The 20,675-nt window shown below is 50.9% G+C and overlaps 9 protein-coding genes across 9 annotated transcripts; 5 read left to right on the top strand and 4 right to left on the bottom strand.

Annotated features, from left to right (window-relative positions):
* Window positions 1-17: 17 nt before the first annotated feature.
* Window positions 18-1,152, bottom strand: N7511_010652 (class I SAM-dependent methyltransferase; the record flags this gene model as incomplete). Its single annotated transcript, XM_057133029.1, has 2 exons — window positions 18-1,005; window positions 1,055-1,152. The coding sequence occupies 2 exons, from the start codon at window positions 1,150-1,152 to the stop codon at window positions 18-20; spliced, it is 1,086 nt and encodes a 361-aa protein (XP_056981017.1).
* A 309-nt stretch (window positions 1,153-1,461) lies between these two features.
* Window positions 1,462-3,043, top strand: N7511_010651 (NAD(P)/FAD-dependent oxidoreductase; the record flags this gene model as incomplete). Its single annotated transcript, XM_057133028.1, has 3 exons — window positions 1,462-1,510; window positions 1,680-2,667; window positions 2,752-3,043. The coding sequence occupies 3 exons, from the start codon at window positions 1,462-1,464 to the stop codon at window positions 3,041-3,043; spliced, it is 1,329 nt and encodes a 442-aa protein (XP_056981016.1).
* A 569-nt stretch (window positions 3,044-3,612) lies between these two features.
* N7511_010650 (TBP family protein) lies at window positions 3,613-4,575 on the bottom strand (the record flags this gene model as incomplete). The annotated part of the gene is made up of 4 exons (XM_057133027.1): window positions 3,613-3,629; window positions 3,679-4,093; window positions 4,173-4,260; window positions 4,322-4,575. The coding sequence occupies 4 exons, from the start codon at window positions 4,573-4,575 to the stop codon at window positions 3,613-3,615; spliced, it is 774 nt and encodes a 257-aa protein (XP_056981015.1).
* A 2,115-nt stretch (window positions 4,576-6,690) lies between these two features.
* N7511_010649 (electron-transferring-flavoprotein dehydrogenase) lies at window positions 6,691-8,704 on the top strand (the record flags this gene model as incomplete). Its single annotated transcript, XM_057133026.1, has 3 exons — window positions 6,691-6,979; window positions 7,035-8,553; window positions 8,605-8,704. The coding sequence occupies 3 exons, from the start codon at window positions 6,691-6,693 to the stop codon at window positions 8,702-8,704; spliced, it is 1,908 nt and encodes a 635-aa protein (XP_056981014.1).
* A 569-nt stretch (window positions 8,705-9,273) lies between these two features.
* Window positions 9,274-11,030, top strand: N7511_010648 (uncharacterized protein; the record flags this gene model as incomplete). The annotated part of the gene is made up of 5 exons (XM_057133025.1): window positions 9,274-9,325; window positions 9,580-9,774; window positions 9,829-9,989; window positions 10,367-10,440; window positions 10,499-11,030. The coding sequence occupies 5 exons, from the start codon at window positions 9,274-9,276 to the stop codon at window positions 11,028-11,030; spliced, it is 1,014 nt and encodes a 337-aa protein (XP_056981013.1).
* Window positions 11,031-11,786: 756 nt separating this feature from the next.
* N7511_010647 (uncharacterized protein) lies at window positions 11,787-14,366 on the bottom strand (the record flags this gene model as incomplete). The annotated part of the gene is made up of 1 exon (XM_057133024.1): window positions 11,787-14,366. One exon carries the CDS (start codon window positions 14,364-14,366, stop codon window positions 11,787-11,789), a length of 2,580 nt encoding a protein of 859 aa, XP_056981012.1.
* Window positions 14,367-14,928: 562 nt separating this feature from the next.
* On the top strand, window positions 14,929-15,943 carry N7511_010646 (dihydroneopterin aldolase; the record flags this gene model as incomplete). The annotated part of the gene is made up of 2 exons (XM_057133023.1): window positions 14,929-15,681; window positions 15,746-15,943. The coding sequence occupies 2 exons, from the start codon at window positions 14,929-14,931 to the stop codon at window positions 15,941-15,943; spliced, it is 951 nt and encodes a 316-aa protein (XP_056981011.1).
* Window positions 15,944-16,846: 903 nt separating this feature from the next.
* On the top strand, window positions 16,847-18,598 carry N7511_010645 (AGC family serine/threonine-protein kinase; the record flags this gene model as incomplete). The annotated part of the gene is made up of 1 exon (XM_057133022.1): window positions 16,847-18,598. One exon carries the CDS (start codon window positions 16,847-16,849, stop codon window positions 18,596-18,598), a length of 1,752 nt encoding a protein of 583 aa, XP_056981010.1.
* A 495-nt stretch (window positions 18,599-19,093) lies between these two features.
* Window positions 19,094-20,515, bottom strand: N7511_010644 (uncharacterized protein; the record flags this gene model as incomplete). The annotated part of the gene is made up of 1 exon (XM_057133021.1): window positions 19,094-20,515. The coding sequence occupies one exon, from the start codon at window positions 20,513-20,515 to the stop codon at window positions 19,094-19,096; it is 1,422 nt and encodes a 473-aa protein (XP_056981009.1).
* Between the last annotated feature and the right edge of the window lie 160 nt (window positions 20,516-20,675).

Below are 20,675 nucleotides of genomic sequence, written 5' to 3'. Positions count from 1 at the left end.
ACCAGCAACAGAAATCCTTACTCAGAATTTCCCTTGGGCCTCAAAATATAACGATACGTAGTCCCAAAGTGCCAACGCGTCTCCTCAACGATGACCAAACCACTCTCCCTGACAATAGCCCCAATATCACGATTCCACCAACACCCATGCCGATCCGCATGAGCAGGCGCAAGATTGTCCAGAATACCATTAACCCAATCCCACTTCGAACGACCATGCTCAAGAAGCAAAATTTGGCCCTTGCCGGGCTCAACAATGGACCCAAGATGACGCAACGTCGCAACAGGATCCGGCATCGAGCAGAGACCCATCGTCTGAACAATGGTGTCAAAGTAGCGTGGCGGATCACCCGGTCCAGCAGGCGGAGGCGCGACAGAGCCTGCGTCGACGGATTGAAAAGATACACGATCGTAGTCCGGATACATAGACTCAAACTTTTGCTTCGTGATTGCGACCATTTGCGCGCTAAGATCTGTAAATGTGATCGTGCGGCAACCGTTGACTTCGAGATGGTGGTGGAGTTCGTTGACGCCTCTTCGCTCGCCGAGGAGGTAGAAGGGTAGATTGCGACCTGTGCCACAACTTACTTCTAGGACGTTACCGCGAGCGTGTCGGATTAGGTCTTTGCGCTTGCTGCCTAGCTGCATGAACTTCTCCGAGATCTCGACGTCTGCGTCGAATGTGCTGGCTGTTTTGTTGTATCTGTCTGAGACGTCGTTGGATACAACCAAGGCTTGACTTTTGTTCACTTCGCGTTTGTATGAGGCGTATAGAAAGCTGCAGTATGTACTGATTGCCAAGGCAGTAACACCCATGAAGGCGAGGGCTGTTGGAGGGATTCCATGTTTGCTCTTTTTCTCCTTGGATTCGGAACTGGAGGGTTCACCTGAAGACTGGGTTTGTGTCTTGGGAGGAACCTCACGCTTTGGGGCCTTCACGGTCCTTTTGGAACCCAAGGATGCATTCTTGGTCTTGCCAAGAGGCTGGTTCTTCCTTGAGATTGGACTAGGGCGTACATTAGTACGGATTCTGATGGCAGGGCTCGTGTGCATACAATTGATCGCGAGGTGCTTTGCTCGATGCGCGTCTGCAGGGAAGAGGTGGAACAGGCCACCTGACTAGGGTTACTCGTCGCAATTGGTGTGCATTCATTGCGATGGGCCCATACGACTAGGGCTCTCTCCTGATAAGGGTGATGTATGCGGTCTAGCGCGATGGTTTTCGTTTCCCTTTCTTTTTCACGAAAGGCCTTTCACCTAGCAGGATCTCAAAGGATGCTAAGCAGCTGACTCTCAATGCGCTGGACTGTAGACCAAGGACAGCCTATCAACGCTGGGAAGGGACAATGTTGACTCGACGAAAAGTCGGGAAGTCGGGACCGAGACAAGCCAGTCCGTTATCGGCTATCAATTGGGGAATTCTCCTTCTCCAACTTTCCCACAAATCTTCCTCCTACACACAATGGAATTGCCGTCGGATATCCTGATTGTAGGAGGAGGGGTCTTCGGACGTAAGTCTACATGCATTATCTACGCCAGGCCTGCATACCATATACAAACACATCACATCCCCAACTTCAACCCCATACACCGCACCCGCACCCGCATCCACACCCGAACAGCAGTCACCAGCATACCCCCAATTGATCCCACCAATTGACCAAATCAATGCAAGAACAGTCTCAACGGCCCTATCTCTAACAAAGCGCCACCCAAATTCGAAAATTACCCTAATCGAATCCTCCCCAATAATCCCAAACCCCCACGGCTCCTCAGTGGACACCTCGCGCATCGTGCGGGCCGACTATGCAAACGCAGCCTACAGCAAGCTAGCCGACAAAGCCATAAAAAAATGGCGTAGCACAGCCTGGGGTGCCGAAGGGCGGTACACACAAAACGGCCTCTTGCTAGTTTACCCAGCAGACAGCGCCGGCGCAAAAGAGTACGCGCGCAAGAGCTTTGCCAACGTGCGGGCTATCGAGGGCGACAATGTTGAATTCTTGCCGACGCAGAAGGACGTGTTGCGTGTTGTTCCTGCGTACGGGGAGGATCTTGATGTCGCGGGTGGATATGTGAATTGGGGATCTGGGTGGTCCGATGCTGGGGCTAGTGTTGCGTATGCGAAGGAGTTGGTTGACAAGACGGGGAAGGTTGAGTTCCGGACTGGGGATGTTGAGAGAGTCCTTTACGAGCAGGTTGGTGGCAAGAAGTCCAAGGCTACAGGTGTTGTCTTTGCCGATGGAACGACCCTCTCTGGTGACTTGGTCATCCTCGCGACTGGAGCGTGGACATCTAAGTTGGTTGATATGCGTGGTCGGGCCGTTGCGACTGGGCAGGCGATTGCTTATATGTCTATTTCTGATGAGGAGCAGCGCGAGTTGGAGAATCTGCCTACGATTTTGAACTTTGCGACTGGTATCTTTATCATCCCGCCTCGAGGCAACCTGCTTAAGATTGCGCGCCATGCGTTCGGGTACCGGAATCCTGTTTCGGTCCCGGTGCCTGGTGCTCAGGGTCCTGGGGAACGGATGGATGTTTCTTTGCCTGAGAAGGGTGTCCCTGTTCCGCTTGAGGGACAGGAGGCTTTCCGGGTTGCGTTGAGGCAGCTTCTACCTCGGTTTGCGCAGAGGGAGTTTGTTGATACGCGGGTTTGCTGGTATACTGATACGTGAGTATCTCTTTTCGCCGGATTCCCGGGCAGGTCTTGATTGAGGTTTTGTGGAATCGCAGCTGATATGTTATTCGCGGATAGGCCCAAAGGTGACTTCATTGTTTCCTACCACCCTGATCATGAGGGGTTGTTCCTTGCTACTGGTGGTAGTGGACATGCGTTCAAGTTCTTCCCTGTCATCGGCGACAAGGTTGTTGATGCGCTTGAAGGGACACTTGATGCCGAGTTTAGCGAGATGTGGACGTGGTCTGCTGCAGCGATGGCTGAGGGTGAGGACTTTGACGGCGATGGTAGTCGGTCTGGGGAGAGAAGGGCGAACTTGAAGGATGAGTTGGCCAAGACGCAAAAGGCTTTGAGAAGCAGCACACTATAGATGGTATAGATAGGTTGTCTTGGATGTACATAACTTGTATAGAAGTACGGATGTATAGAAGTATAGATGTATAGATGGAATATGCGGTGGGCATGTATTCAATGATTAACGTTATTTTGTTACAATTGAAGAAAGTTTTTTCAGACTTTTTTATTTTTGCTACTCAAAGGTAGTGACGGCAGTGCCGTTCCATCAATATCCAGCCTTGGACAGGCAAAGCAAAGACGGAATCTAAGGGCTCACCATATTTTTTTTTGGCCCATGGGGAGGTAATCCACCACAGATAAAACCAGGGGACGATAAAAATTAGAGGCAGCAGTCATCGACCGGCGCACGAACCGCCTCACTGCGACGTGCAGCAATCTAATTGTGTAAAAGCACGAAATGGTGGAACAAACCGGGGATCATCCGAATCGCTAGAACGCCCAACTATGCTTGCATGAAAGATTCGTAAGGCAAAAGAAAAGCCGAGGCACAGGAATGAAATCCCTGCGATCCTCAACGGGAAAAAGGCAGTGTTAATACAGGGTTGAAAGTTGAAAGCGAAGAGTGTGATCTCCGAAGCTTTTTCAGACCTTGCGGAAATCTAGAGATAATTAGTGACATAGTGGCAGCGAGACCACAAGACAACATACCAGAAAGCACAGGGTAGATCAACTCAAAAGCCTGGTAGATCTCCTCACGGACCTTGGCACCAGTGAGAACGATCTTACCACTGACGAAGATCAAAAGAACAATCTTAGGCTTCATCATGCGGTAGATAAGACCAGGGAACAACTCAGGCTCGTAAGACGAGAAGTTGTGGTGACGAGATGCGAGACCTTCCAGACGAATGGGGAACTTGATGTCACAAGAACCGACGATGTTCTGGATCTTGAAGTCCGTGAACTTGGCGTTGAAACCGAGCTTCTGGATGATACGGGCGTATTTGCGAGAGGCGAGCTTCGAGTCGTCCTCTGACTTGGCTCCAGTGACGACCATCTTGCCTGAGGCGAAGATCAGAGCAGTGGTCTTGGGGTCACGGATACGCATGATAACGGCAGCGAAACGCTAGTAGAAAAAGAGACCCAGTTCAGCCACACTGTACCCTGATGGAATCACCGGGAAGGTGTGGAAGAGAGAGATATACCTTAGGATTGTACTCGGCGTTGCGAGCGTGCAACGCGATGGTCTTGAGATCCAAGCGGCAGTCAAGGTTGACGGTGGCAACGATGTTCCTTTTGGTAGAGCCTAGTTCAGCCATTCTGGTCTCCCAGAAAGAAGCAAGAATATACTCACTGCAGGGTAGGCACAATGCCACTGCTTCCGGTAGTCGCGCCAGGAGTGGCGGCCGGGGTCGCAGGAGAGGCGGGAGTCACCCCGTTGCCTTGGACGGCATTTCCTCCATTCTGACCGTTCATCTGAGCCATCTCGACCTTATCCGACCCAGGTGGGGTCAAGTCACCCGCACCTCCAGGGAAGGAGAGCGAGGCGGTAGAGGTGAAGGCGCGAGCCTGTTGGGCATTCGACGGGTGGGTGGTGAGAGAATCCATGATGGAAGCTCTTGATCACGGAAATCACGTGTGATGAGCGTGAAAGGAGAAGTTGGGTGACGTAACAACTGCAAGAGCCAACGGTGAGCGACAATCACCAGTGGGGAGAGAGATGTACAGGGGAAGAGAGGATGTGGTGAAAGCAAGTCATGTGAGGGGAGTCTTACCTGGGAGATGAACAACTCAATGTATCCCCCTTAGGTCTTCGCACTCAATTCGATACTTTCCAAGATTGGAAAGTCAGACACGAGTAAGAACAGCGAAACCGTTGCACTGATGCAGAAGTCGAAATCAGGAGAAACGCACACTGAAGTGTTTTCTCAAGACGCGGCGGAATTATGACAAAGAACAAAAAGGACGGTATAAACAGCAACTTTTTTTTTCTGTTTGTTTTTTTGTTGCGGTGCTTTTTGGTATGGGATTTGAGTCTATCTGCGTGATCTGGAAAGAGAGAGAGAGTGTGTGAAGTGATCCCTAAGGTTCAGCTCCTTTTGTTCAAGTCGCGAGGACAAAAACCTTTTTTTCCCCTAAAAAAAAAAGAAAGGGTAGAGAGAATAATCAGAATGAGGAGGATCTGATTAGTAAGGGAGAGCAGATATAAAAATGCTGCTTTGAGGTAGTTCCAGAACAGCTCCGGATGCCAAGACCGAGACAGGAATGGGAGCAACGGGGGGGAGGTTGGGCCTTTATATAGTGCTGACTCACAGGGGAGGCTGGGCCCGGTAAAAGCAGCGCGACCAGTCTCCCTTCAACCTTGGCTCAATCGTCCGCTAGCGGCTCTGGGACTGTCCACTATCAACCAATCACCATCGCCCAACTACACCGATGTCTCTGATTTGTCCAACGCACTCCGCTACTTGGCCACCCGGGCCCCTGAATGGCTGAAACACCCTTGCTTTATCCTCCGCGCCCCCATGGTTGCAGGCGCTGTTCTTCCAGTCCGCGCTCCTCCTGCAGCTGATAGTCCCCATCTGTCTCCACGTCAGTCCAATCAGCGTCATTGACTACCCTCGGTCACTCCCTGGACGCGCTTTCCTCTTGCCGCTTTAACGGGGGGCAACTGAACAAAAATTCTCGTTTTTCGGCCCTTCCCTCTGACCTCACACTCAGGATATATGACAAGTTGATATAGGTGTGGTGGTGCTATATTTGAAGACTCTGATGGTCTGCTCATACACTGCTCTTGATGTATCGCTTTCCTCTCGAACTCATCCTCTCCCCTCCAGCGTCCCACACAACCCAGCCAAAAGGACAGGTGGCCGGTTCGATTCTGCCTGGGGCGGTGGCGTCCGCGCTGATCCGTTCGCCAAGACCTGACGAATCTCATGGTATGCTATCGTGTAATGATCAGTCATTTTTTGAACTGCTCTGGAATCCTTCTCTGGCTTCTGAAATGTTTGTTATCCTCAGGTCACATCTAGGTATTGATGCTAGAACATTTTCGAGATTCCGGTATGCTGAATACCATGCCCGACACTACATCGTTACATTCCACCTCTCCCGCCGTAATATTACAATACCAAATGCTCTGGGCATACAGTACTTGACCTTGGCTCTTAGACCCCTGGAGCAACACTCGACTAAGTTAAGCTTGTTTGATAGCATATGCATATATTATCTGCAAGGTGAACTTGACAGGAGTTCCTTTGGTGGAGTTATAGATGTCAAATACAGTAGTAATGGTATTGAACATGTGATGCATGTGATAAGTCCACTATGTCGTAGGTGTAATTATTAACCTCAAGGGTTTGATGGCTGATGTGATGGGACTCACGATGCAAGATGTAGAGATTCTAATCTAATTGCTATCTCATCTGCATCTAACGTTAGATCTATATCTATATTAGTCAAGCATGATCCAGTTTCCGTTTCAAGAAAGACACCTGAGGCATTAGGCATCACAAGCCAAGATTGGAATCGCCGAGTTCCCTATTGGCTCAGCCAAAAAAGCCGAGGATAGGCGGTTTTTCGGCGATTTGAGATCCTCGACTCTAGCTCGGGTACTCAAGGTTGATCCTCGACATCTTAATATCTTGCCCCTCCGCATCTAACCTGCCTCATGCTCCTACGTCGCTAGAACTGGTCACAGCCCACGGCTTCGAAAAATCGTACACCATGGCCACCAAAAGCACCGTCCTGCCTCTGCTGAGGCGCGAACTACGAGCCTCCTCTCGATTCTCACGAGCTAGCTCCTCGGTCTCCGCCATTGCCACCCCAGCCCGCTATTCAGCTAGCCCCTTCACAGCCGTACGGATCCCTCGCCGAACGGCATTCCTCACCCCACCCCAAACACGAGCCTTCTCACAATCGCTATCACGAAGAGTCACAGACGAGGATGGCGAATTTGACCCTCGCTCCATGGAGCGCGAGTCCGATGACGTGGATGTATGCATTGTCGGCGGTGGTAAGTACCCGCATTGGCTCTTCCTATGCAGTCAGCTAACCATAATGCTCTCTAGGTCCCGCCGGTCTCGCTGCTGCCATTCGATTGAAGCAGCTTGCCAACGAAGCAGGTAATGAAGAGTTCCGAGTTATCTTACTGGAGAAGGCTGGCGAATTGGGCGCCCATATCGTATCCGGAAACGTCTTGCAACCAACCGCCCTCAATGAGCTGCTCCCCGACTGGCTGTCAGAGGACAACCCTTCGCGATTCGAGGGTGCAACCCCCGCCAAGGGCGATAAGATGCGCTTTTTGACCAAGACCGGATCATACCCTCTGCCTACGCCGCCGCAGATGCACAATGAAGGAAACTACATCGTCAGTTTGAACGAGCTGACTAAGTGGATGGGAGAGCGCGCCGAGGAGGTTGGTGTTGAGGTTTACCCCGGTTTTGCTGCTAGCGAGGTTGTTTACAGCTCTGATGGTGCGGTGAAGGGTGTTGCGACCAACGACCTAGGAATGGGCCGGGATGGCAAGCCTAAGGACACTTTTGAGCGCGGAATGGAGTTCCACGCCCGCGTCACGCTGCTTGCTGAGGGCTGCCACGGTAGTTTGACCAAGCAGGTCATGAAGAAATATGATCTCCGTCGTGATAGCCAACCCCAGACATATGGACTTGGAATCAAGGAGATTTGGGAGATTCAGCCCGAGAAGTTCAAGTCTGGTGAGATCACCCACTCCATGGGATATCCTCTTCCTAAGGATACCTACGGTGGAGCTTGGATGTACCACTTTGGTGATAATATGGTCAGTATCGGTCTAGTAGTTGGACTTGACTATCCAAACCCGTGGCTCTCGCCATATGGAGAGTTCCAGAAGATGAAGCACCACCCCATGTTTAAGGAAGTTCTCGAGGGTGGCAAGTGCATTTCATATGGTGCCCGAGCCTTGAACGAGGGTGGCTTCCAGTCGATCCCCAAGTGCGCATTCCCTGGCGGCGCCTTGATCGGTGACACGGCCGGTTTCTTGAATGTTCCCAAGATCAAGGGTACTCACACTGCCATGAAGTCTGGTATGTTGGCAGCCGAAGCCACTTTTAGCGCATTGCAAAGTGAGAACCAAGGAACCGTGTTCTTGTTCGACTACGAAAAGGCCCTGCGCGACTCGTCCATCTGGAAGGAATTGTCCGAGGTGCGCAACATTCGTCCCTCATTCAACTCCCCGCTTGGATTCTTTGGTGGACTGCTCTACTCCGGGCTGGAAGCCTACATCTTCAAGGGTAAGGTGCCATGGACTCTCAGCCACCACGGTACCGACGCCGCAGCTACCAAGCCCGCATCTGAATACGAGAAGATCGAATACCCCAAGCCCGATGGAGAAATCAGCTTCGACATCTTGACCAGCGTGAGCCGGACCGGTACCAACCACGAAGAAGACCAGCCAGTTCATCTGCAGGTGGAGGACTGGGATAAGCACAAAGACCTGGCATGGCCCAAATACAAGGGCGTGGAGAACCGATTCTGCCCTGCCGGTGTTTACGAATATATTGAGGACCCCAGCAAGGAGCACGGTGTTCGGTTCCAGATCAACGCGCAAAAGTAAGTCCTTCTCTCCGACACCAGATTGATCTAGATGCTGACTATCTCTAGCTGCATTCACTGCAAGACCTGTGATATCAAGGTCCCTACACAAGACATCAACTGGCAGACACCTCAAGGAGGAGAGGGCCCCAAGTATGTGTTGACCTAAGAATGAGTTTCCGGATAAAACAGGAGTTTTGAGGTTGGAGTTAGTATATAGCGAGCCAAAGGACCTAAAAAAAGCTTCCCGGAGCCCGGGCAGAACCGTGGAATGCAGGTGGAGGTCCAGGGATTCACATACCTTTAATTGTAAATCTACATTCTATGCTCTATACTCTCTCCTCTGTCCTCTATGCAGTAAAGAATCTATATCTAAACATGATTCAAAAGACAAACTACGGTGGGACCACGTGGATCGCTGGAAAAAAGTGAGGCGGCCAGAGTTTCGAAGTCCACCGCCAGAGCACGGTTTCCCTTTTCTCTTTTCTCTCGACTCTCCCTCTCTCTTTGCTCATCTGATTCTCACATCGGGTCTCGGTCTGAAGTGGTATCATCGCTCTGACCTCTCACAGCCTAACTCTCGTTGTTTGTTGGCCGGTTACGCGCTGCAGTCACTCGCATCCGTTCCGTTCCCCCCTCCCCCCAAGGCGCCTACGCTCTGGGCTTTTTCATAACCCCGGAGACTTTCCTTTGGCCATCTCTTTCCTTTGATCAACAGACCAGTTCTTCATATCAGCCATGACTGAGGTTTCTTCCACCCGTCTGTATCTTGGGAATCTTCCCCGCAATGGTACGCTGGCACCCACACCTGATTGTCCTTTACACACAACCCCCCAAGAACGCACCTCCATGCATGATCGCCAGCTGTCCCCCCTCCTGGCATCTGACATACAGACTCTCCTCTCCCTCGGACCTCCCCTTTTCCTCTGACTGGGCTCCTCCCCCGGGCCCACCGAGAGCTGGGGCTACCACGGAACAGCTATCGCCTCGGCCGCCTTCGGATTTGTTTTGAGTCGCGCTAACCATCATGTCACCTTCTCGCAGTCACCAAAGGAGACATTGAGGAGCACTTCAGCAGCCATGGCTCGGGTAAGATTACCGAGATCAAGCTAATGAACGGCTTTGGTTTTATCGAATATGAGGATGCACTGGATGCTCGGGACATTGTACCTGGTAATAATAAACAAATCCCCACTTGTCTCTGCTGGCTGGCTAATGGTTTCTGTCCTGTAGCATTCCGTATGATCCAATGACCTACTCGCCAGCGTGGCACCTTGCTTATCAATAACACAGATGGGAGTGAATTCAAAGGCGAGCGTCTCACCGTTCAATTTGCCCGCGGTCCCCGACGCAAGGAAGCTTTCCCCGGACCCCCAGAGCGCAACAATCTCCCGCGTCCACGTCGCACGGTATTCCGGATGCAGATCTCCGGTCTTCCAGAAACAAGTTGGCAGGTTAGCAGCCCATGTTCATTCCTATCCGGAGCTTCTGGTGTAAAACCCTTGAGCCCATTTCACTTTCAGCCCACATCCAAATCTGTCATGCCCATGGCGGCGAGACAGTACTCAATCCTTGGCACTAATATGCTAGCGCTTGTCTCTTGGTGGTCTGAAAATGCATCTATGGGTTTTCAGTTTGCCAAGAGATCTGACACATTCCCCTTGCCTACTCATATCAAGACTTCAGACCTTTCCGGGAATTCTGGACTCCTGCGTAGTATGGCCATTTGGATATGCCTCCCGGACTGGCCATGGACTTCTTATTTTTCCTTTCTACCACTTGGATCTGGATACTCTTTTACCTGGACCTGGACTCACCATACGTTATCTAGGATTTGAAAGATTTTGCCCGCCAGTCCGGACTGGATGTGGTATACTCTGAGACAGGCCGTGAACAGGGCCGAGGGTGGGTGATCAAACTCCAGCAAAATCCCCTATTCCAACTCCATTAACACAATTCCAAGGTTTGTTGAGTTTGAAACCGCCAACGACCTCAAAACTGCCGTGGAAAAACTGGACCAGCGAGAGTTCAAGGGATCGCGCGTCACTTGCGTCGCCGATGTAAGCGCCCAACCTGGCTCGGACCCGGAGGAATCGCCTCTCACCCTTTCCCAGATCCAACCCTTTGAGGAACGTCCCGTTCGCGACCCTTACCGGTCCCGTTCCCCTCGTCGCCCGTACCCAACCCCCATGGATGAGTACGACCGCCGGATTCCTCCTCCTCCTCGAGGCTACAGTCCTCGGGATCACTACCGTGAGCGGTCCCCGATCCCCATGCGCCGGGACTATTATGAACGGGATGGCTATGCCCGCCGGACTCCCCCTCGCCCGCGGATGGAAGACTACCCCCCACCCCGTCGCCCCTACGAAGACCCCTACCCCCCTCCACCCCCGCGCCACTATGAAGATCCCTATCTAGCTGCGCGGGCCTATGGTCGTCCTCGCTCCCCGCCCAGAAGCGACTATGTCCCTTACGACCGTCCCCGCTACTGGTAGTGGTAGCGATATTCGCCGTGATGGCTTGGGTTGAATATTCCAGCATCTTCTTTCAGCATCTCAACAGATCTACCAGCATGCTCCCTTGCCCTGATTTTTCTCTTTCAGTAACTTTGACTTCCCTTCGCCAAATACCCGCAACGTGTCATACTGATTTCATGGTGTCATGATCCTTTTTTACCACCTCGCCCGAGGTGTCGTTCAGCGTGTTCTCACGGCCGGATTTGTTGTTTCTTATTCTTGATCTCTCTCTTCTTTCTACTGGACAGCGCGATTGTTTGTCTTTTTTTTCGTTCTTGCAGATAGTTAAGGTTGCCGTGGGGTATGACTGCTGGGGTCTTTGCCTTGTGGTTGCTCTTATCAACTTTGTTCTTGCTCATACTGTACTCTTTTACTCTTGTTTGAGGTAGTAATTGACGATTAAATCTCACTGTCTGTTGTCCAATATAGCAGAATTCCCGTTGCAGATGGATATAATTTCTACATGACGTCCCAACTTCAACTAGTGCAGAATCCGGAAGGTTAATGAGGCGATGGTTCCTACAGATACTAGCTTATTAGATCTACGGTGACCGTATATTAGACCACTTAAGTGATATTCTGGTCGAGTCTGAGTGTGATAGTTGCTCAACTTAAACATCCAAAATTGAGTTGTCGTAAGATAATTCTATGGCCCATCACCGTTAAAATAAATAAAGTACAGATCCCGCACGTAGGATCAATTCTTGGCATCAAGACGGCAACAGGTCCATAAGCCTAAGCTATCGGGATCCCAGTCATGAATGAGGCCATACCCTTGGGACCCAGGACGTCTTCAACACTGAGCCAAGAATACGCCATCTTATCCGATTTGCCGTTTTCATAAGCGATATCGTCTTGGATTGGCTTTTTGTTCTTGCAGAATACTCTCAACTCTTTGCATGCCACGTCTCCATTCTTCTCCAAGTATTTCCGCATCACGTCGCCAGCGCTCATGACAATCCGACTCACTATCTTAGTTTCGCCAGATGCAAGTCCCATTTCACTTGCACTTTGGGCCGAGCCTTGCGCAACGTGAAGGATGAGGAGGACAATGTTTGATATGAGGGAATCATCAGGCAGATACGCTGACGTGAAATATTGAACAAACTTCGTGTGCTCTTTGTCTCGGATAAGTCTGAGCAACTCGACGGAGCGTTTGTGCATGCCGAAGTAATTGTATAGGATTAATGGCTCTTCTTCGAATAACTTGGTTTTCAGGAAGCCTAGAAGCTGCAGGGTGTCGATGTTGTGGGTATTAGCCCACTTTCGGGTAATGATGAGTTCCGGATTGGATTTTTCATGCTCCTTGCTGGATGATTCACGGGTTGATTTCTGTGAAAGCTCGTCCAGGATTCTGTCAATGTGTACAATCCCGGCATCTTTCTCAGGACCACCCACGTACTGGGCGAAGAACAAGTTCGCGACTGCTGTGGTGGATGTGACCAAGCGGGGATTCTTGCCATCAGGCTTATGAAATCTTTCGCCCCGAGAGTCGCGGGCGAAATTGGCAACGGACGAGGTGCCCGAGGCCAACTGAAGCCGGTTCAGCGATTCTTGGGCGTTTTTTGGCCGCGAGCCAACAAAAATATGAGACTCGCCATGGATTTTGAGGAATGCATCCATGTCAGGCCATCTCACGTCTTGGGGCGCTGAAGAATTCATGATGAGGTTGTGCAAAAAGGCCAGTTGCTGGACATCGTACCATTGAGTGACGAGCTGCTGGCTGATAGACTGCATTCTCATATTGAGGCTGAACAGGATTAAGCCACAGAGGATAGAATGCTGCGAGAACAGTACGTGCTTTTCGGGTACGGGTCCAGGGACGCGGATCTTAGAACTGACTCGGATATCTTGGAACAAATCTTGCATGATCCATGACTTCACCGTTGATCCTATACTTCGGATTTCTTCGTCGCCCTCCTTTGGCCAAAATTTGGGCTGAGGGTGTGTTTTGGATAGCTGAAGATAATCATCGATAGTCTTCTGGATACGAAGTCCAGACATTCGAAGGTCTCCGAATGCATCCAAGGTACTGTGTCGCATGATATGATGGACGTCAAGGAAGATCTGGGAGGCGAAGCAAAGCCCCGTAGTAACGTTTTTGGTCTTCGCAAACTCAGCAAGGCCTCGAGTGATCGCATCCGTAGTTGGCATCTGGATTTTGAATGTGTCGACCATGCAAAACTCTGGCAAAATCGAAAGAAGGATGATTTTGTCTTCGTTGAATTTCTGACCCACAGACATTCGCTCTCTGTTCGCTTTCGGATCGTAGGAGCCAAAGTATCCCTTTTTAAAGACTGGCAGATGATCGACCTGGAGAACATTTGCGAAGGACTCAAGCAGGATCTTGGTTGGCACATAGCACCACTCGGCGATATCAGCCATGTTCTTGTTGTATGGCAGGCCAATCTCAGTGGATGGAGTCCCAGGAATGCCGCGGGTAAGAATCGCGTGGTTGAAGACAAGAGTTTGGACATCATCCCCTGTCCCAAGAGGGGAAGTGCGCCAGTCAGCTTCCACCTCCTGTGCAAGATCTCGAGCAAGTTGCAAAGCACTGTCAGTCACGACAGCGGCGTTCATAAGGTCGATTTTCTTATCTCGATACTCTGACCAGGTGATGGAAATGAATTTTCGAATGTTGTTCAAGTCTTGAAACAGGCAGAGAGTCTTGAAGAACAAAGGACCAAGATATGCGTCTGATGGCTCATTTCCCTCCTCGACAATAACATTCACTTTGACTATCTTCTTCGATTCGGCGGGTGCCGGTTGGGTTTCCGTAGTCTCCTGGGGTTCCTCCACCGTGAGAACAGCAAATCTGTTCAGAATTCTGTCGCCATTGGCATCGTCACCTTGAGCCTCTGAAGTCGGTGGTGGTTGCTTGGCGTCTGGCTTGGAGGGCAGGTCGGTCTTCCATTCTAGATTATCGCAAATTTGCTCCAGCACAGTGATGAAATGGGCATGGCGTTTGTTTTTCTCTGAGCCGCCCTGGCCCAAGAACCAGGATGTGACCGCCTTTCTCAATTTAATGGCGCGTTTGGCGATGGTGAGAACCGAGGTTGGCACCGTGAGAGCAGAATTAGCAATCACCTCGGCGAGCTTTTGCAGATCTTGGATATTCGCACTATATTGAAGTGGATCTGCATTCAAGCCATGGTGTTTGCCTTTGTGTTTACCCTTTTTCGCCGTAGGAATGGCAGCAGCGAGGCCAGTTGGTTGATAGCCGCATTGGTTGGCTGTCTCGAGTAGCCAAGTTGCAAAGGTATTGGTATCTGCTTTGTAGCGTGCATAGCTACTCTGCAAGAATTCGGGTAGCATGTTTAGCAATTAGAGGCTAAGCAAGTAGCCGTAGATAGGACTGGTGTGTGGAAGACAACGTTCGTGGGGACCGTTCAGCCCAAATCAATTGCCTCCGGTGTAGACCAAATCCCACGCTCGACTCATCATATAGCGCATATGGATTCAATCAACCGTTTTACCCCCGAGTCTGGTCAGAGAAATTTCTTTTCTTAACTTATGACTAGGCCGACTAACTTCGGTACTTAAGTTATAACGTTAAGTTAAGTTATCATGCTGACTAAATATGCTTCTCTGGCGTATTTCACGATGGTCCAAGCAAATATGGGGCATATTACCGCTGGACCAGAAATGGTCGATGGGCCACATTCTTGGCCTTTGCGGGCATTTACTGCTCTGGCAAGTATAATTAGAAACCCAGGACATCCCAATTCGCAACTATAAAAAAGCATTGCGGACAAAAACAATCCTGGCTCCACCCCGAACCACTTTTCCCCGCCAAAAAACCCCCTCCTCACATCACTTGGAGACTTGGAGCTACCAACACCTTCAATTCCACTTTAACACCAAGTCAACCACTACAATGACAACCCAAAATTTAACCCTCCGTTCTCGCCCCCAAACCCTCGACACAGTCCGCCTCCGCGACATAGCCCTGCCCCTCCCCGCAGCCCCAGAAGCCTGGCACCGAACCGGAAAATCGCAACCCTGCACCGCAACCCTTACCCTGACCTACTCAAGCATAATCGCCGCTGCCGAGACCGACAATGTATCGCTGACTCTGGACTACGGCAAACTCTTCCGCCGTCTAGACAATGACGTACGCCACATGGCTGCACTCTCCACGTCGACCGATCATCCGCATAAAGCTATGGTCAATGTTTCTGGGACACGTACTGCGGATCTAGATGATGGGTCTTATGCCGTTGGAATTGACCCGCGGGTGACAGGTGCCATTGTTGCGAATGCTGGACTGGGGATGTTGGAGGAGACGGCGGAGAGAGTTGGTGGGAATGGGGAAAGTGTGTCTGCAGAGTTTGGAGAATGTGAGGTGGAGCTGGAGTTCGGGAAGGCGATTTTGAGGGCTGAGGGAGGCTTGAAATATCGGGCTGTTACGGTATGGGGGGATAAGGATGGGGCTAGATGTCCCGTTGTGTTGGAGGAGGAGTTCCGGATTGAGGGGATTCGGTGCCATGCTGTTCTTGGGGTGAATCCTCATGAGAGAGTTGAGAAGCAGGCCGTTGTTGTTGGATTGGTTTTCAAGGGTGAAGGACTGCAGATTTGGGGATCTAAGGTTGTGGCTACTTATCAGGGTGTTGTCAGGGCTGTTGCTGAGGTTTGTTCTTCTCCCTTGGAGTTTGTTATCTTGGGATGTGATTGCTGACTTGGTTTGGGTGTAGCAAGTGGAAGAGACTGACTTCCAGACGGTTGAGTCCTTGGCTACGTTTATTGCTCGCATTGTTACTGTGGACTTTGGCAATGAGTTTGTTACCGTCAAGGTTGAGAAGCCTAGTGCTCTTGCTTTTGTCGGACGGTCTGGTGTTGAAATTACTCGGTCAAGGGAGTTTTTTGATACTCACGATGTGCCACGGAAATGAATGTTGTGATCAATGGGGAATTTCCAGAATACTGGCTCCCTGGTCATTGAATTCTCATGGACAATAATGTTTAGATATCCCATAAAAACACCAAGATCGAATCTCTATTTTACTGTATGTTTTTATAGGGCTGTGACCAATCAGAACTTAGGTCATCATCTGGCACGTGAAAGCTGCATTGGGCTTAGTGACTTCAGCCCCCGGATTTGCGCCTCAAATCTGATGATTTTCTACACGCTTTGTTGAACTTCCTCACTCTTCGAGGGAACTTGAAAACCTCTTTCTTCTTTATCATTATTCTCTATGTGCCCATCTGAAACACCCTTGACTTCGCTTACTGCCTGCTTGGCGATCCTCGATCTATCCCTTCGGAACCTCGCTCCTACTTCTACTTCTCACTCTCGATCTACTGCGCCTTCCATTTCCCTTCCCACCGTGGCTTTCGATACCTCCGCCCGTGAGGTCATTTGGCTAGGGGTCCCAGGTCCGTCCTGAAGAAGGGCGGACGGTAAACCTGCTCGAGAGGACTGGTCTTATCGACTGATTCGAGCACTGAAGGAAAACCGTGCTCTGATGTTCAGCAACTTTACAAGTTGAAGTAAGTCTATCTGACCTGCATTCTTTGCATCGAAAATTTCAAACAATTTTTTTATTTGATTTATCTTTGCTATTATTGGCGGGGGCAGAAAAGCCTTCATTACCCCTCCATACATTCTTCGCAGTTCAAGATCGAGGCTGACAATTCATGTGAATAGCAACCGCTTGGACAGGTATTTTGAATACCTTCTTACTTTTCATACAACCGCGCAAGGTCAATTGCGCAGCCTCGGTTATCACCGGCGCATCCACCTCACTCGGAATTATCTCCATCGCGAAACTTTCGAACAGTGATACAAAGGCACGATGCCTTCTTCAACCGTCAATGACGACCTGTCGGTCGCGGACGTGTTCAGCCCGCAGGCTGATCTTGCGCAGTCCCCCATGGAGGTCTCGACCAATCACCGCCGCCCCGATACGCACATGGGTAACAAGTCTTCTCCCCGGATGAACTCTGGATTTGGTGACTTTGCGAAACCCGGCCTGAATGCGCATATGAAGTCGCATCGCCAAAAGAATAAGAAGAAAAAAAATCAGGCTGGACCCGGACCTGCTTGCTCCACCGTTCGCGGCTTTACCCCTTTGCCATCCGGCGACGAAGAATCAGATTTCTCCGCCGCGAGTTCTCGAGCTCCCTCTCGCCCTCCTACTTCCACAGGCGGGGCTAGTCCTCTGGCGCAACCATCCACAGGCCACGGAGTTAGCGCATTGAAGCTTCAACTTAATACTTTGAGTTTGGCGGACAACTCCGGCGCCACCAGTGGGCTTGTTTCACAGACACCTAGTGTCATCAGTGCGTTCTCGGATAGCGACCAAACTGAGATCTTGACAAGCTATGAAGTTCCTCTGGACCAGGACTTTGTTAGCTCTGACGCCGTGCAACCGGAGACACCGGAGGAACGCGGAGCCGATGCCGCCGGCGTAAGCGCGGATCTGCGTAGCCAGCTGTGCCGGAAAATGACTGCAGATGACTTTGAGCCCATCCTGTGTCTTGGCAAAGGTTCGTTTGGAACAGTTCTGTTGGTGCGCCATGTCGTCACCGGCAAGCTGTATGCCCAGAAGCAATTCCGCAAGGCCTCGATTACTGTACACAAGAAATTGGTCGAGCAGACCAAGACCGAGCGCACGATTTTGGAGAGTGTTAATCGTCATCCATTTGTCGTCAAGCTATTTTACGCTTTCCAGGACCACGAAAAGCTTTACCTTATCCTAGAATATGCACAAGGCGGTGAGCTCTTCCACCATCTCGCCATGGAACGCATGTTTGAAGAAGATGCGGCCGCTTTCTACATGGCTGAAGTAGTCCTTGCGTTTGAACACCTGCACCAGAATGTTGGAGTCCTTTATCGCGATCTGAAGCCCGAGAACTGCCTTCTTGACGATCAAGGCCACCTGCTTCTCACAGACTTCGGACTGAGCAAAATTGCTCTCAACGATGACGACCGCTGCAACTCTCTTCTTGGTACAATTGAATACATGGCACCAGAAGTCATCCAAGGAAAGCCTTACGGCAAAGCCTGCGACTGGTGGTCTCTCGGCGCTTTGGGCTTTGACCTACTGACCGGATCGCCACCATTCCGCGCAAACAACCACGCAAAACTCCAAGAGAAGATTGTCAAGCAGAAGCTCGCTTTGCCCTACTACCTCGGACCTGATGCTAAAGACCTCCTTACTCGCCTTCTCCGCAAGGATCCATCCAAGCGCCTGGGTTACCATATGGCAAAGGATCTCCAGACCATTAAGAAGCACCGCTTTTTCCGGAAGATCGATTGGGACGCTCTCGAGCGCCGCGAACTCAACCCCCCTATCTGTCCCGTCGTCACAGACCCAGCCCTGGCAGAGAATTTCTCCGTTGATTTCACCCAGCTTCCACTCAGCCCGTCCACGGCAGGTCTCGGATTTGACGAGTACTATGCCAATGGTCAAGATTTCCCTGCTGGCAAGGGTCCCGACGCGGATGGGATGAACGCCGAGAGCAACCCCTTCGGTGGGTTTAGCTACGTTGCCTCGAGCAGCTTACTCGATCACGGACTAGGCGTCATGACAGCTGGTTACTGAAAAGCGAGATCGAAAGGAACGGTGGACCTCAGAGTGAAACAATTCCTTTTTTTTTTCAAGGCGTTTGGTGGCCACTTTTTGGGTCACATTGTTCTTTATGCATTGCATTTGCATTTATTACCCTACCGTATCCCACATGAGCCATGTTTCTTAGCCTGAGTGCTTACTCTGTTCATCAGACAGACTACAGCGCCTTGCATATTCAATAGGAGTTGCGCCTTCGAATTGCCTATTTTCATTGATTTCTTGTGCTTTATTGAAAATAGCATGTATAGATAGCCCAGGGTTCAGATACACACGCGACTGGATCTTGAATATGACATCGAATCAACTGCAAAGTTTGAATTCTTGATATTGAAATTTCATGAATGGTCGTCTTGTTTACATAACTCATTGAGAGTAGAGGTTCATTAAGCGGCGAGATAAAGAGTCACTATCCCGCATGGTTCGCATAGCCTCCAATTTCCCTCTCAAGCATCGATACGGAGTAAACATTTAGATTTCGCCTTCTTCGCTTCCAGTATCCTCAGGAGGGCCGCCCTTCCCTTCAGGGTTGGAGTCTGTCGTGACAAGCGGAGCATTCTGCAAAGCGTCGGAATTGTTTTTATCTTTTTCGTCAGAGACGTTGCCTTCTTCGGCGTTGTTCTCTTCTATGTTTGATCTGTGTCCCGCTGTCTGGTGTGGGGGTGCGATTGGGAGAGAGTGTGATTGTGATTGCGATAATGCCGCAGCAGGAATGCGCGAACGAGAAGTGGATTGTTGTGACTGTGATAGGGCGGACGGGCCACTCTCTAGAGATGGTGTGACCGTCCGCTGGCGTTTTGGCGATCGTTCCCTGTGCCCATTGAGTGTAGAAGAGGTGTTTTGGGTTGGTTGGGTTGGTTCGGCGGTATGTGAAGGAGAAGGGTGGGATTCTGGTTCGCGCGAGCGCTTGCGGCCATTTGGAGCCGAGTCTGGGGCTGTTACGGTGAGAGAGAGAGGAGAATCTGCATGCTCGGTTTCCAATTTGGTTGGGTCGCGGTCGAACATGCGAGTTGGGTCATTGGGGGTTGTTTCTGACAAGGCGAATTCTGGGTAGCCTTTGCTTAGGTTCTGCTGAACACGCTCGTAAATCTTGACAATCAGCGTGCAGGCGCGGATGAGGTCATCGAGACCGACGTCGATTTGTTCCCACCAAGAACGGCCTTCGGAGTCATCTGGGAATGCGACATGGCAATGACGAGCCGCGGCATAGAGAGCTGCGGCGCCTAGGACGCGCGGCGAAAATTGAAGACAAATGACTGTGTAGGTGGAGTCGTTGAGGAAGGCGTAGGAGGCGTTACGAAGAGCGCGGTTTTCCTGGACACCAAAGAAAAGGGTAAAGTCCCAAAGAGCGCGGTATGGCGATTCGAGCTGCAAGTCAAAGCAGAGATATTCCAGCATGACGCTCTCGTTCTGCAAGATCAGGTCACGCCATCTCCAGTAGTCCTTGGATTGTTCGTCGACGACTAGATTTGGGTTCTTCATGGCGACGCGGCAGCAGGCAATCACAAAATCCTTCATGCGTCGCATTGTTTCGTCCACCTTAAACGCGACGAATAGGGCCACTGCGGCGATCACTTTGGGGTGTATCAAGTCTGACCCTGTCTCCGGATATTGGCCCATCAAAGAATAACGCATGAGGAAGCGGTGCATATACACGGAGGCGGTCATAGAGGTCTGCGGTGGCATCTTCAGCATCAGGCTGACCTGCCAAATGAAATCAATTGCCCGGTGCCGAATGTAGTCCTCCTTCTCACGGTTGATATTGTCGATTCGCGACGGCGTGCGCTCAAGTTCTTCGTCAGTGAATAGCCATTTTTGCTGCTCGGCTTCCACCACTGGATTCGGTAAACCGGGGATCCGTCGCTTCGGCGCTGGGGAGACGGCAGACTCCATCAGGGTCAGTTTTGAAAGGTTGACCGACGATCAAGGGGAGGCACGGAGAGGCGACAAGTGAGGTCTTTGCGTATTCTTTGACAGATACGACCGGCAATACGGTATGCGACTGCCAATATGGCAAAGAGAGAGGCGCGCCTGCGAGCTAGACCGGCAATAA

Source organism: Penicillium nucicola, assembly GCF_028828085.1.
Source record: "Penicillium nucicola strain IBT 29836 chromosome Unknown utg000010l, whole genome shotgun sequence".
NCBI classification, from domain to species: domain Eukaryota; kingdom Fungi; phylum Ascomycota; class Eurotiomycetes; order Eurotiales; family Aspergillaceae; genus Penicillium; species Penicillium nucicola.
The sequence above is the reverse complement of the archived record's forward strand: the minus strand, read 5'-3'. Positions and strand labels throughout refer to the sequence as shown.